The sequence below is a fragment of the Heterodontus francisci genome, chromosome 1 (assembly GCF_036365525.1).
Source record: "Heterodontus francisci isolate sHetFra1 chromosome 1, sHetFra1.hap1, whole genome shotgun sequence".
In the NCBI taxonomy this organism is placed as follows: domain Eukaryota; kingdom Metazoa; phylum Chordata; class Chondrichthyes; order Heterodontiformes; family Heterodontidae; genus Heterodontus; species Heterodontus francisci.
The window spans coordinates 173,548,669-173,565,109 of record NC_090371.1 but is presented as its reverse complement, the minus strand read 5'-3'; the positions used below and the strand labels follow the sequence as shown (position 1 = coordinate 173,565,109).

General features: G+C 43.5%; 1 protein-coding gene across 6 annotated transcripts in view; it reads right to left on the bottom strand.

The window, feature by feature from the left end:
• Window positions 1-16,441, bottom strand: part of mapk10 (mitogen-activated protein kinase 10) — a 260,364-nt gene that overhangs the window by 12,386 nt on the left and 231,537 nt on the right. For 3 of the 6 annotated variants that reach the window (XM_068014958.1, XM_068014895.1, XM_068014988.1), the window contains 4 exons: window positions 15,527-15,709; window positions 13,828-13,952; window positions 4,155-4,218; window positions 2,663-2,740 (listed from right to left, as the gene is read on the bottom strand). In XM_068014958.1, coding sequence (XP_067871059.1) covers window positions 2,663-2,740; window positions 4,155-4,218; window positions 13,828-13,952; window positions 15,527-15,709 — 450 coding nt within the window. Of the gene's footprint in view, window positions 1-2,653; window positions 2,741-4,154; window positions 4,219-6,472; window positions 6,496-13,823; window positions 13,953-15,526; window positions 15,710-16,441 lie in introns of all 6 variants that reach the window. The other 3 variants (XM_068015005.1, XM_068014977.1, XM_068014997.1) reach the window with 3 other exon arrangements.

Genomic DNA, 16,441 nt, shown 5'->3' with positions numbered 1-16,441 from the left:
AAGGAGCAAAATAAGATAGAACGTCTAGATTGGAAGAGGGCTAATTTCAACACGATGAGAAGGGATCCAGCCAGGGTAGAATGGAAACAAAGACTGGCAGGAAGAGCTGTTTCAGAACAATGGGCTATCTTTAAGGAACAGATACTTCAGGTACAGGCTAGGAACATTCCAACAAGGCTGAAAGGTAGTGGAACCAAGAAAAGGGCTCCTTAGTTGACAAGGAAGATAGACATGATGATGAAACAAAAAAAGAGGGCATATGATGCATGTCAGGTGAACTCATCAGTGAGAGCCAGGCCATACACAATAAGTTGAGAGGGAAGGTGAAGAGGAAAATAAGACTGGCAAAGAGAGAATATGAAAATAGAATGGCAGTCAACATAAAAGGGAACTCAAAGATCTTCCACTGGCATGTAAATAGTAAGCAAGTAATCAGAGGAGGAGTGGGGGCTATTACGGACAGAGAAGGTAATATATGCATAGAGGCGCAGGGCAAGGCCAATATATTTAATAAGTGGTTTGTATCAGTGTTCACTAAGGAAATGGAAGCTGGCAAAATAGCAGGAGAAGCAGAGAGAATAGAGGCAGCAGATAGGATAAAAATTGAGAGAGGGGAGGTACTAAAAAGGCTGGCTATGCTTAGGGTAGATAAGTTATCTGGTCCAGATAGCTTGCATCACAGGTTGCTGAAGGAAGTAGGGATGGAGATAGCTGAAGGGCTTGTCATAATCTTCCAATCTTCTCTGGATATGTGGAGGTGCCAGAGGATTGGAGAGTGGCAAATGTGACACCCTTATTCAAGAAAGGGTGCAAGGACAATCCTAGCAACTACAGACCAGTTAGTTTAACAACAGTTGTGGGTAAGGTTTTAGAACTATAATCAGGGAAAATATCAATGGACACTTAGAGAGATTTGAGTTAATTAAGGATAGCCAGAACGGATTTGTAAAAGGCAGATCATGCTTGCCTAATCTAATTGAATTTTTTGATGAAGTAACAGAGAAAGTTGATGAAGGCAATGCAGTGGATGGTGCTTTTATGGATTTTAAGAAAGCATTTGATAAGGTATCATAGAAAAGGATGGTTAACAAAATTGATACTCATGGAATAGGAGGGTCAGTGTCCAATGGATAAAAAAAATTGGCTTAAGGACAGAAAACAGTGATTCGCAGTAAATGGTTGCTTTTCAGACTGCAGGATGGTAGACAATGATGTTCCCCAAGGGTCAGTTCTGGGACCACTGCTTTTTTGCTATATGTAAATCACTTGGATCTTGGGATACAGAGTAGAATCTCAAAATTTGCTGATGATACCAAACTTGGAGGTGTGGCAAACTGTGAGGGTGATAAGAACTGCCTGCAACAGGACATAGATAGGTTAGCAGAATGGGCAGACAGGTGGCAGATGGAATTTAATACTGACAAGTGGGAGGTGATGCATTTTGGCAGAAGGAATAGGAATAGGCAATGTATACTTAATGGCACAGTTCAAAAGAGTGTGCAGGAACAGAGGGATCTGGGGGTGCATGTGCATCGATCTTTGAAGGTGGCGGGACATATTGAGAGTGTGGTTAGTAAAGCATATGGGATCTTGGGCTTCATAAATGGAGGCATTGAGTATAAAAGCAGGGAAGTTATGCTGAATCTTTATAAAGCTCTGGTTAGGCCCCAACCTGAGAATTGTGTCCAGTTCTGGTCACCACACTTTAGGAAGGATGTGAAGGTACTTGCGAGGGTGCAGAGGAGATTTACCAGAATTGCTCCAGGGATGGCGGATTTTACAAGGTTAGGCTGGAAACGCTGGGTTTGTTCCCCTTAGTACAAAGGAGATTGAGGGGAGATTTAATAAAAGTGTACAAGATTATGACAGGCTTAGTTACATTTTACAAGGAAAAACTGGTCCGATTTACAAGTACAAGGACTGGGGGGACACAAATAGAAAGTTTTGGACAAAAGATGCAGCGTGAATATGAGGAAGCATTTTTTTTTAACACAGCAGGTAGTAATGACCTGGAACTCGCTGCCCACAAGGGTGGTGGAAGCAGCGATGATCAAAGACTTCAAGAGGATGTTAGATGGCCACCTGAGAGAAACAGACTTGCAGGGCTACAGGGATCGAGCCGGGGAGTGGGACTGACTGCATAGCTCTGTGGAGAGCCAGCATGGACTTGATAGGCCGAATGGCCTCCTTCTGTGCCATAAATGACTCTATGACTAGTGTAAACAACTGGAAAATGTTATACGTCTGAAAAAGCATATTGTGAGGCATCAGTTATGTGGATTCTTCATTTGCATCCAGTTGTATTTCATGCATTCTGTAGGAAATCACTACATTGTAAATTAATCACTGCCCCCTAGTGGCCAGCAAAGGCAGACCAGAAATGTAAGAACCTCCAACTATGGAAGAGATCTTGTGCAAGTAAGAAATAACAGCAATGATTCCAAATTCTGTTTTGTATTGTTACCTTATTGACCACAGTGTTATTTTGTTCTTTTCTGGTGATTTATGATATAACAAAGAACCTTTTAGCTGCAGAAAACTTTCAACTGATGATTAAACATGTTTCTGGAACACACTGTTAGAAACAATGGAAAATGGCTGAATCGTATATATATATTTGAGAATCAATCTTCTTATCTGTGTTCAGGGTTACTGGATTTACCTGAGGGAGATGGTTGCCCCTTCACAACACCGTTTTTAGTTTTCTCCTCAAAATCCATCACCTCCTTGTAAATTAATTCTGTTAATTAAAGACAAAAGTCAATGTAATATTTATTTATTAAATTTCCTTACATTTATTATAGCAGTGATGACTTTTGGGGTCTTCACTACAGAAGCAATATTACTACAACAGTATCAACACAGAATGTACCCAAAGTGAACACCAACATCAACTATCTCCCATTACAAACCAGCTCAATCATCTATACTGTAGGCACCCAGTACACACAGAAGTTACATTTACCAGTGTCCTAGTCAGGTGCTGAATCTGGCAGTGCAATTCCAGCAAGGGGTCTGCATTTTGGTGTGGAACCTAGATTTACTGAATTTCCACCCCATTGAAGCCAAGTTATAAAATTGCACTCTGTAACGCTGCAGAACAAATCAGGGGTCATGACCGGGGGCCTTCCCGAGCTACCCCAGGAATTTCAGCTGGCATGTTCCGACAGGCTGAGTAGGTCCTACACCTGCCAAGAGCCAGCACAGGATCTGTTGTGGCCGTACTGAAGGCGATAAGGAGAAAACAGCGTGCTTACCCCTAAGCAAGTTGCTCCTTTGTTCCCTTTGGGGAATTGGAAAAACTTCTGCTCAATATACTTTCCTCGATCTGGGCCTTGGATGCTCCTTCTTGGAGTGGCCTGGTATCTGCCTCCTCAATCAAATGAATGGTCATATTGTGCCACCGACGGTGTGGGCACCTGCCTCTAATATTTAAATTAACCCATCCCATGATTTGGGATTGAGTTTCCAGAGAGAGGGGTCAGAGTTGCAGGCAGAAGCCAGCTGACCTGCCACAGTTCCACCTTCTTCACTGTTTCTGTGGAATTTCAACCCCATCTTTTTCCCTCTTCCTCTATGCTTCTGCTCCCCATCCATAATTGTGTTTGACTGGAGGATAGGGCTTTAGCTGTCACAGAGAATCCAAGGAAATTATTATTTAAGAAGCCTATAGTCTGATGACCACTAATGATTACTGACATTGAAAATCTGAAGATCAAGGGCCGCTTTGGTAATCTCCTCAACCCCCCATTCCCACTTACTCTATTCTGCTCCTTTGGCAGAAATTCAATGTGAACAATAGGTAAAGTTGTTTCACTAAAGAACGGTCAGTACCACCAAGCAACATTTAAACATTGGGTGCTAACAAAAATATCCTTTATTTTTTGCTGTATGTTTGCAGGTATTAAATATACTGGGGTAGATTTTCAATTTGTTGCTTGGGTGTAACACTGGTGTTGCAGATTAGCTGGCTGTTACAGAAACCAGCAATTTTCAATTCAATTGATTTATGCCTGACAGCCAGTTGAAAATCTGCCTATCATTTCCTACAATTTAGCAAATATGGTAATAATCAGCATACATAAAAAATGTTTAAGTAAGATCATCATACATATATGATCATAATTGTAACCAGAGTCCTTGTTCCACATTACCTTTCCATTCATCTATACTGTGTTCTCTCTCATCAAGCTGTTTATCATAGATTTGGGGTGGAGGCTATAAAACAAAGAACACATATAATACTTAGCATGCCATAGAAATTTATATTTTAGCCCATCTCTCCATTCCTCATTATGAGTCAGAATTATATACTTTTTAAAATCATCCTCATACCGCATTATTCGTTATCATAGCCTAAAAATTGCAGTTCTAGTGCTATCGATGGATTAAATGTGAGTTACTACGTGTCAAACTACAAGTCCCGGAAACAATGACAAACAGCTTCAAAAGAGCTGATGCAGACCCAGAAGAGCTGACAGCTCAAAAAAACAAGGTACAACTGAAAATGTCTAATTTTGTCTCTGGGTTTTGTTTCTTCTAATCAACAGTGTTATCTATCACCGTACTCTGTATATAGAATTCAGAGCTGTTTTCTCTGCAATGTGTTTTTTTATGACTCATTGGTTTCCTATCCCGGGTTAGCTGATTTATAGCATTGCTGTTCTCACAAGCCACTAAGAATTAAACGTTGGGTGTTGGGTGCATAGCAGTCAGCCAGTAACATTTAGGTAAATAAAGGCTACATCAAGACATTCCAGATCAGTATTTACAGGACACAGGCATACAGTGCTATGGGAGATAGCAGATATGTTCAATGGTCATTTGCATGAAGACAGTGGGTTGTCTTTCTTGCTCAACTTCAAAAAACTATGAAACAGTGCAGCTGTGACACTTCTGGAGAGGATTTGAAATTAGTAGCCAATGCATCAATCTTCCTTGCTTCATTGTTGGTAACATTGCTAAGTTTTTATTGGCATTTTTACCTTGTCAAGGCTTTGTCATCCTGGTCATCGTGCTGTATAAGAACATAAGAACATAAGAAATAGGAAAGAGTAGACTATATGGCCCCTCAAGCCTGCTCCGCCGTTCAATAAGATCATGGCTGATCTTCTGATTCAACTCCATTTTCCTGCCTGCTCCCCTTATCCCTTAATTCCCTGAGAAACCAAAAATCTATCTTGGCTTTAAATATATTAAACGATGGAGCATCCACAACCCTCTGGGGTAGAGAATTTCAAAGATTCACAACCCTTTGAGTGATGGAATTTCTCCTTATCTCAGTCCTAAATGATCGGCCCCTTATCTAGAGGCTTTGCCCCATGTTCTAAATTCCCCAGCCAGAGGAAGCAACCTCTCATTTTCTACCCTGTCAAGCACCTTCATAATTTTTTTAATGCTTTCATGGGATGTGGGCATTATTGGCAAGGAGAGCATTTGTTGCCTATCTCTAACTGTTTTGTCTTGTATGCTTCAATGAGACCATCTCTCATTCTTCTAAACTCCAGACAGTATAGGCCCGATTTACTCAGTCTTGCATCATAGGACAATCCTCTCATCCCCGGAGTCAAAATAGTGAACGTTTGCTGTACTGTCTCCAAGGCATGTATATGCTTCCTTAGACATGGAGACCAAAACTGTGCACAGTACTCCAGGTGTGGTCTCACCAATACCCTATACAACTGTAGCAAGATTTCCTAGTTCTTATACTTCAGACCTCTTGTATTAAAGGCCAACATGCCATTTGCCTTCCTAATTGCTTGCTGTACTGGCATGCTAACTTGCTGTGTTCCTTGTATGACTGCACTCATATCTCTCTGAATGTCAACATTTAAAAGTTCTGTGCCTTTTAAAAAATATTCTGCTTTCCTATTCTTATTACCAAAGTGAATAACCTTACATTTCCCCAGATTATACTTCATCTGCCACCTTGATGCCCACTCACTTAACCTGTCTATATCTCTTTGCAGCCTCTTTGTGTCATCCCAACAGTTTACATTCACACCTAGCTTTGTGAGTTGAAGTTTCATGGAGTATTGAGCAGATAACTGTTATTCTGGAAATCCCAAGATATATACTCCATGGTCCAGACATGTGAAGCAAGACTTCAAAATATCAATGGGATATTTGATCATACTGGTTGTGACATGAGCTTTGTTGCACCTGTAATTTGCTTCTGTCCATGGTTGTGAGTCATCACATTATACTGGACACTTGGGGCTGGATTGTATCCAGCCCTTGAAGACAGGTTGAAAGGTAGGTGGGCAGACGAAATGGCGTGGGGTAGCCTTGGGCGGCGTGCCTGACATTGTCTTGCCCCCATGCCATTTTGTCTGCAGCGGGCACCGTGGCAGATGGGAAGTCCACTGGGAGACCAACTGAGCCACTTAAGTGGCCCATTAAGTGCCACTTAAGGGCCGCCTCCCGTCTTGGCCAACATCGGAGGGGCCCGCCGCCGCGTGGAGACACCAACAAGAGAAACTAACGGCAAGGACCCTCCGCTGGAAGGCGTTCCCTGCCTTCAGTAACAAGCCCCCTCGACTCGCCAGGGCCTGCCTGAGTGGCCCTGTCGAGCCCAACCCCACTTACCTGTCTTCTGGGGCCTCCTGAATGGCTGTTGCTCTTGGCCTCCTGCAGTACCAGCAGTGACCACCGCTCCCAGTACCGCTGCTGGGACAGCTGAACTGCCGGTTCTCTGATTGGTTGGCAGCTGTTGGGGTGGAATCTTGTCCCTTAAAAGAGACGGCATCCCCAACAGCGGGAAGTTAATTGCTTGCCTGCCGCTAAATTTGGGCGGGGGTAAAGGGCCAGGGCAGGTTCGCGCGACCCACCCCCCCACCACCGCCTTCTGGCCTGTTGCCAGGACCCGTGTCACTGAAATAAAATCCAGCCCTTGGTCTCCCTAGAGACTTATCTTAAGGTTGGTACAGCTTATGCCTCAAAATGAAGGCATTGTGAAGGGTAGGAAGCATTGTCGTGCATGATGCTGTGCTGGTGGCCGAATATCATCACTTTGAGGTTAAAATATTGTTTCAGTTTTACGGGCCTTAGCGTTTTGCAGAGGAACCTGAATGGCATCATGTCACACAAACCCAACTGGTTCATTAATGCCCTTTAGGGAAGGAAGCCTGGCTTCCTTATCTGGTTTGACCTATATGTGACTCCAGTCCGACACCAATGTGATTCTGAACTGCCCGAGCCTGACAAGTCACTCAGTTGTATCAAGCTCAGGGCACTAGAGATGGGCAATAAATGCCAGCTTTGTCAGTGACTCACAAGAATGAATAATAATAGGAATATAGGAACAGGTCATTCAATCCCTCAAGCTTGTTCCACCATTTCATTAGATTTTGGCTGATTTTAACTCCATCTGCCTTGGCTCTGTAATCCTTAAGACTCTTACCTAACAAAAATCATTCAATCTTAACTTTAAAATATTCAATGGCCTCAACTGGTCAATTGCTGTCATTTTACCATTGGGCACTGGGGAAACTCTGTGAAATTATGTTGGTCAGAGGCAAAAATTATGAAGTTTCAGGCCCCGCTGAATAATGCATCTGAGACTCTCTTGAAACATCCGTATACAGTAGGAGGATTCAAAACCTCGGTGGATGAGGTGCATCCTGGGGTAAATGCTGGATGTGCCCACTGGTGACCCCTTGCACTGACCTTGCTGGAGTTTGTAGAGTCAGGGAGAGGTCAACCCAATTATGCACAATGGCAATATGCCCGTATCACTACAGGCACATCTCAGGTACCCATCACCACAACATTCCAAAAGGTCTCCTGACTATTGTCATGGGCGGGGGGCAGGAAAAGTAGAATTGCTCCCAACAGCTGCTTTATAGAGCAACTGCATTTTTAAAAAAAGTTTAAACAATGATGTTGCTCTTCAAGGGTCCAGTCCATGATCCCATCTTACAGGACCACAATCATGCTTTGGCAGGCTAGTATTCCATCTTCGCTGGTTGTGCTGGTTGCTGGTCCTATCCTGATCTGCTCCTACGCCATGTCACCAGATCTCCTGAAGTAGGAAATCCGCACACCTTCCTACGGGAGTGGCCTTTTAAGGAACGGGCAGAGGTTCTGCTTGTTATAAGAGCCCATTAGGAGTTATTTCCAGACTGACTTATCTGAATGCCACCTTATATTCATGCTGTTCGAGTTGAGGCTGGAGTGCACTGAAAGTTTGGTGATTTTCTGACCCTCCCCACCGCCCCGAAATGTCCCCAGTATAAGACGAGAAATAGCCCGATACATAAAACTGAGGGACACACTAACTTTAGCTGCTCTAGCCATGTTACTTATTGTACAGTGATCTTCCTGAAGGATATTGCACTTCTCTGCCATGGTAAGTGTCAGCCTCCTTAGTCACATCTCTACTGTCATTACCAGGCTGACACACCTGTAGTAGAGCAGCAGGACTTGAGACAATGTATGCCACCTGACACCACTGACAGCCCTTTCCTGCTTTTGTTTTTTTTATTTGTTTCTGGGATGTGGGTGTCGCTGGCTAGGCCCACATTTATTGCCCATCCCTAATTGCCCTTGAGAAGGTGGTGGTGAGCTGCCTTCTTGAACTGCTGCAGTCCTTGGGGTGTAGGTACACCCACAGCGCTGTTAAAAAGGGAGTTCCAGGATTTTGATCAAGTGACAGTGAAGGAACAGCAATGCAGTTCCAAGGAAGGATGGTGTGTGGCTTGGAGGGGAACTTGTAGGTGGTGGTGTTCCCATGCTTCTGCTGCTCTTGTCCTTCTAGGTGGAAGAGGTCGCAGGTTTGGAAGGTGCTGTCGAAGGAACTTTGGTGCATTGCTGCAGTGCATCTTGTAGATGGTTCACACTGCTGCCACTGTGCACAGTGGTGGAGGGAGTGAGTGTTGAAGGTGATGGATGGGGTGCCAATCAAGCGGGCTGCTTTGTCCTGGATGGTGTCGAGCGTCTTGAGTATTGTTGGAGCTGCACCCATCCTGGCAAGTGGAGAGTATTCCATCATACTCCTGACTTGTGCCTTGTGGACAGGCATTGGGGAGACAGGACGTGAGTTAATCACCGCAATATTCCCAGCCTCTGACCTGCTCTTGTAGCCACAGCGTTTATGTGGCTGGTCCAGTTATGTTTCTGGTCAATGGTGACCCCCAGGATGTTGATAGTGGGGGATTCAGCAATAATAATGCCATTGAATGTAAAGGGGAGATGGTTAGGTTCTCTCTTGTTGGAGATGGTCATTGCCTGGCACTAGTGTGGCGTGAATGTTACTTGCCACTTATCAGCCCAAGCCTGGATATTGTCCAGGTCTTGTTGCATTTCTACACAGACTGCTTCAGTAAATGAGGAATCACGAATGGTGCTGAACATTGTGCAATCATCAGCGAACATCCCCACATCTGACCTTATGATGGAGGGAAGGTCATTGATGAAGCAGCTGAAGATGGTTGGGCCTAGGACACTACCCTGAGGAACTCCTGCAGTGATGTCCTGGGACTGAGATGATTGGCCTCCAACAATCACAATCATCTCCCTTTGTGATAGGCATGACTCCAAACAGCGGAGAGTTTTCCCCCTGATTCTCATTGACTCCAGGTTTGTTCAGGCTGCTTGATGCTAATTTTCAGTCAAATGCTGCCTTGATGTCAAGGGCAGTCACTCTCACCTCACCTCTGGAGCTCAACTCTTTTGTCCATGTTTGAACCAAGGCTGTAATGAGGTCAGGAGCTGAGTGGCCCTGGCGGAACCCAAACTGAGAGTCAGTGAGTAGGTTATTGCTGACCAAGTGCTGCTTGATAGCACTGTCGATGACCCCTTCCATTTTGTTGATCCTCCTATGCCATGCCCGGTGCTAGAGTCGCACTAAATGTAGTTCCCATTATGCCAAAAAACCTAGAATGCTGAAGGAAATAGGCAACAACTGACCTGTGAATGAGAACTCTAGCTTTGTTACTGCAGCCCCTCCAGGAACATCTGTTCCTTTTGGGCCAGATTAATGCATCACATTAGCAACAATAGCAATAGTGACTGCTTCTCCCTTAACTGCCTAATTTGGCAACTTAATTGCACTGATACACAGAATCAGTACATTAGTCCTTATTTCAGTTTGTGCTTACAGCAGTTTTGTTGGTGTTGGGAAATGCAGCAATGCACTGATACTGGAAAGCCATGTCATGCTGTTGTTGCTATTCAGTCAGAAAGAAGATAAAAATGATCAAAGCATCAGTCACTTGCTTGATACATCTATGGACAGTAAATTGTTTGATACTGCAGGTGATTCCCAAGCTAGCCTGCAAGAATACACAGGCATAACAGGTAAGGGAGGAGATGGCTTTGCCACCATCACTGAAATATACCTACGGTGAAGGTTGCAGGTTATTTTAGAGTAGATGGCACAGTCTGCAGAGACAATTCCTCTTGCTTATTCCAGGATATATATGCCAGGACCTGTAGATATAATGAGGTATATATAATAAGGGGAGCAGCCAGTCTGTTTTTTGTGCCAGCTGAACTCCCTGGCATTAATAGTTTGATCTTCTTCATCAATCCCTCCCCCTCTGAGAGAATAATGGCTGTTCAAAAAAACAAAGTAACTGTATACCATACCTCTTCCTTGTGAGGAAAGACATTGGTAGCTTTTAACACCCATTTTCAATGGGCAGATTGAATGCTGAGCAGTACCTCCACCTGAATCTTGAAAACGGTGTAATTTGAAGCAAATTCCCCTTTTTCTCCTCTGATAAAGGCATTGACTTCTACTGGGATATGGCTTCAAAGCAGCAAACAATTTGTCCAAGTGACCAGTCTTCCTGCATGAGCTTAGACAGTGTGTGTGGGTATTCCAGGTGAGGCATCAAGCCCAGGTCCAATCTCATCCTTGCCCTAACTTTCACAGAGGTGCATTGTGCAGCAGATTTCACAGGATACCAATCAGGAGCACAACCCTGGAGGAGTCCAAGGACACTATGGTCAATTGTGGTATCCCAACTGCAAATTCAGCTGAGATTGGCTAACTCGGCAGGAATTGACTCAGCTACATTCTGACTTTACCATCGGAGCTCCCTGCTTGATTGTCAAAAGTGATGTTGGTGCTGAGTCTTTTAAGAATTACTTGAAAAACTAATTTTACATTGATACCTTACTTAACAAATTATTTTTCTTTTTCAAAATACTCAGTAACTGTTCGGAAAGCAGCTGACAGTTTGTGAATACTGATATACAGTGAATGGAGATATTGATTCATCTGACAGTTTCTTGAATAATGCATGTCACTTTCAGACAACTTCTGGGCTAATCAAAGGGAAGTAACAATCAAATCCTGACCCCTCGAGAAAAGAAAAAAAAATGCCTGGATTTGAGTGTGCTACAAAACCTTAAGAGATGTTAGAAAGCCAAAGAGTGAAGCTTAAATGGTTTTTAAAGCCATCTAGATTGCCACATTGTTACACCTCTATAGTACACTATCCTCACCCAGTTATTTACAACATACCCAACCTTTCTGTGATGTAATTCTATGCTCCCTGATATGATTCTGTTTTGCTACCCAGATGAGTTTCTTCTCTTGTTGCCAATAGGATATTGTCATTCGGGTTTATATTTCCAACTGTCACTGCATTTTGTCGGGACTCAGGTCCAATGGGACAATATGAAGCAATAGGAAAATGAGATACAGTTACATTTTGCTGTCGAACAGCAGGTTATTTTACTACCTTGTGTATAATTGACAAATTTCCAGAAAAAATGCTACAACAAGCCAATAAATAATGCTCTGATTGATGAATTGCTTTTATAAGTGAATAAAACCACCACTTCTCCTGTGAAAATAACTTAAGCATGGTTCTTTTTAGGACAGAGGCAAGTATTGTGAACAAAAGATTGTCAATAATCAGTGGTTGCTTTGAGCAGCTTTTTTATAGTTATCCCTTGGAATTTAATGTTTTATGTTGTGATTCTGCAAAACTTTGAATTTGGCAAAGATGTTCAGTTCAAAATAAATTATTTAGCGTTAGCAGATCTCTCATTGTATCACTTACAGTGAATGAGAGGATATGCCATTTTTAGAATGGAGACATTATTTCATGTAACACACAATACGCCTGATTTTAAACCATCCCCATGTCCCAGACAGGAAGCAGCAATGTTCCCTTTCATTAATGGTCATGTAATCTCTTGGGATGGGCATAAAACAGTTTAAAAAAAACACAAGTCAATTCAAGGAGAAAAATATCTGATTCATGCATAATGGACAAACACACACTGGGCTCAATGTGAGTTAGAAATTCCTGTCATCTGGTGACATAAAGGGCAGGATTTTCTCTCCAGGCATGGGAAACAGGTCAGGACCATTTCCAAGTCCCGAATCCGCCCCTGGGGGGAAACAACCATTCTTTGGGATTTTCCCTGGAGCATCCAAATAATGGTTAGAGGGTGGGCTCACCGCCCAATTAAGGATGGTGGGTGGGCTCTCAAAGCTGGAGGGCTAATCAGAGACTGTCCAGCTTGAAAAGAATAGCAGGCTGTGATGGCAGATATATAAGGAGGAGGACACTTCAAAATGGAGATGTCCACTCTCCTACGTTTTCAAAGTTTGAATTAAAAAATGTGTTTTGCAGCCAGACCCCACTATTGTGGGGGTTTGGGGGTGGGGGGGGGGGGGAAGGTAGGGAGAGAGGTGGTGGGTGGGGGGGCTTATCTACAGGGTGACTTGAGGCTTCTGCAGCACCCAGCCAGACAGAGAGGGCCTCTAAACTGGCCCTCGTTGCCTGTGGGAACCTGAAGGGCAACTGGAAAATCCCAGTTGGCCCGCTTTAATTGGCCTCAATGGGCTCCTTAAAAGCCGCCTCGGCTACCCACCCCGTGCAGGCGGGTAGCCCTGCCACCCCAACATCCCGCCTACGCCCATGTCCCGGGATGGAATGGAGTCAGGGAACCGGCACGCCAGCGGAGGGGCTATTTTAGCTTCCACACAGCTCCAGTCCAAGCCCTAGCGGGAGATAAAAATCCTGCCCAATATTGCGTAATATGGGAAGGCAAGGAACTAAATATTCGGTTTGCAAAATTCCCCTAGTGCTCACTTCAGAAGAGGAAGCAGGCTGGCAGGAAACCCTCTGAAAACCTTTTCAGTTTCATGTCCTTTTCCCCTAACATCAAGCAGGTGTACGTTGCTTGCCAGCACTGGTCCTGGTGGAAGTGGGGCCTACGTTGCTAGTTTCTGAATGACAATCGCAGAGTGGTTGATTGCAATTAGGAAAAAGACAAAAGTCCATTTGGTCAGCTTTAAAAAACATCACTCCGGCATGCCTGCACCTCCTCCACTCATGGAGGAGGAAGGTGTTTCTCTGAGATTCCCCCATCCTGTATGGGAGGGATGAAGAAAGTGGCATGAGTGTCCAATACCAACATGTTGACCCTTTGCAGGTCTTACTTGAGGTTGGTAATATTGTGCTAAGAAAGTTGGTTTTTCTACCTGACCTCTCCCCAATATCATGTAAATAAGGTATAAGGGGCAAGCGGAGGGTTGATGCCGAGATCACTGGTGGGGGTGCAACGGAATCTGAGGGGGCATTTGGAAGGGGGTGATATGCCGGAAGGCCTGCCCAACTCATTTTCTCTGCTCCTCTACTACTATATTCCCATACTGTGGGTGGTATAGTAGAGGAAAATCTAGCCCATAGCATCATTGAAGAGCCAATTGGATGCTGTGATGGACACATCGGTTCACCTTTCTGGACGATTAGGATAAGATGCATTAAATTCCTTTTCAGTATTTATGTTGTGATCTTAGGTATCACTTACTGTGAATACAATGTCATTTATTGGAGAGAAAAAAACATCAGGACTTACCGCCTCAACTTCAGCTGGATCATACCAGACATTAATATATGGGTGCTGTAAAGCTTCATCCACAGATATCCGTTTGGCAGGGTCAATTACCAACATTTTGGACAGAAGATCTCTGGCTTGGCTGGCTGCAAAACATATTAATGTATTTCCCAAATCTCAGTCAATTTCCTGTCCATGCACAATATCACCTCTAGCTCTATGTGCCTTCATATTTGGCTTGTAATGTAGCCTCTAGGGTGGAACCTGGCCAAATGTCTACTACAAATTGCTTCATTCATTGATTTTCTCTATGCACTGGCGCCATCTCATTATTCAAAACCTCTATTAGTTTGAGTAGACATGACAGCTGAAAATCCTCAGCCCTGCACTGCTGATGGAAGTGCAGGGGAGTGGATGCTGATCACCTCTGCCCCTGACCCTGCTGGGGTCAAGAAGAGGTCACCCAATAACAACACTAGTGTTGTGCACCCATATCATCATGAGTGTATCTCGGGCATCTGTAAGAGAAAGTTGCTGGGGGAGGGGATGTGGCAAAAGCAGCACTAACCAGTTAGAAAGGCTGCAGTTGGCACCACTGGCTATGAACGTTTTTAAACATTGCTCCCTTGGCTCCCTTTATAAAGGTGTTGTTAAAAAGTGAAGTGGACATGACTGGGGTCCAGGTCAGGACTCAGACCTCAATCCACAGGTGGGCCCCATTTTTACTACTCAAACAACCTGTAGTGTGTTGAACTCTGGGAAGTTATTTGCAGCTGCTCAACAATCTTGTAAACAGAGGCTCCATCCCAACCTGCACATTAGATTCATCATGATGGCAGGTCCTGGCTTTGAAATTCCCTTGCCCTGGCCATGGCCGCGGCAACATCAGAGGCCATCCTGGGGGTGAAGAGAGGGTCAGTCCCACCCAGACCCCAACCGAAACTGGTGATTCAGCCTGGACTTGGTATATCTGGGATAAAAGCAAAATACTGCAGATGCTGGAAATCTGAAATAAAAACAAGTGCGGGAAATACTCAGCAGGTCTGGCAGCACCTGTAGAAAGAGAAGCAGAGTTAATGTTTCAGGTCTGTGACCTGTGAGTTCTGATGAAAGGTCACAGACCCAAAACGTTAACTCTGTTTCTCTCTCCCCAGATGCTGCCACACCTGCTGAGTATTTCCAGCACTTGCTGTTTTTATTTAATGTATCTGAGTTCTGGCCGATTGCCTTGGGGCAAGGCTACATTCCTGGCTGGCTAGGATTGCAACTTTAACCTCATGAAAATTGGGAAGTGGAATTCCCTTTCACAAAATCATACTGAATCTCTGTAATCACCTTACACTTTGATGAAGAGTGGCACCTGTCTTATATTTACAGCTGCTGGCATCCCTGCTGTATATTTCCCACCTTTTCTGTTTCATTTTAATTTCACCGCACTGTAATAAATCAAACATGCTCACCAACAGCAGCTACAAGATTGTGGGGGTTTATGAACCATGTTTAGAAAATGTAAAAAGTGGCAATTGATAAGAGATATTCATGTGGCAGAAAAAGGTCACTAAAATGAGGTAACTTGTGAGAGCAAATTTAAAAACATGTAGGTTTGGGTTTGAGTTTCAATTCAGATACTTATAGATTCCATTCAAGCATTCCTTTGGTTTATGTCAGCCAAATCGTTCTTACAAATGAATAAAGACTAGTAATTACTCTTGTGTCTTACCTTTTAATTTATTGTGCTCTGAGTCTGCTGGGAAGAGGCAGTCTGGGAACAGCTTCGGAAAAGTGTGTCCTGTGTACTTGGGTCTATTCTCCACATAGTTACGAACAGTGGGCTGCAATTTCTTCATGAACTCTGGGGAAGGTGTTCCCAGCTGCTCAATGACCTTATTCCATTGATCAATATCTGAATTGAAGAAGTTTAGGAAAAGCTGCCACTGGTATCAGAGGATAAGCTGCACTTAAACCTGATTTAGATGAACAGGAATAAATGAAAGCTTGGACAGGACATAGGTATCCCTCCAAGGGAATAAAGTATATGTTCTAAATTTATGAAAATAATAGCAACATTCTTGTCATATTTCTGTTCTTCTAGAGATCTTTATACAAGAAATTGCTTTTTAGGCATTATGTTTGCACCCTTAAAGCTGATATGACATGCAGGTTTGGCTTAAGATTTTTCACTCTGGTTCCATGAAAACTTACCAGCTATTGTTATAACACATACACAAACATTAATTAACAAGAAAAGGACGTGTTGTAGAAAAATGTTCAACACGCATTTGCAATATATATGTTTAGATGACTTTGCAATGATTTCTCCTTTTTGGGATGTGAATCTAGATAGTTAGCTTCTACAGGCTGCATTGTTACCTCTGAGCATTGTGCTGAATCCTGTCCATTTTTAAGCAGGTGAATAACAGAGCAAACATTTCCCAGAGTTAAGAGTTGAGAGCGCTCAATTTTTTTTGAATTTTCTGATGTGTTTTGTGGGGCATTTTTTTTTCTGGAAAAAGAATCTTCCCTACAATTAAAATTGATTTACAATGGGTTTGTCAGCACTGGTGGTGGATATTAGAACAGAAATCAATTCAGAAGGAAAACTTTCAAATCACATGGGCCTGCCTGTGTCTATCTG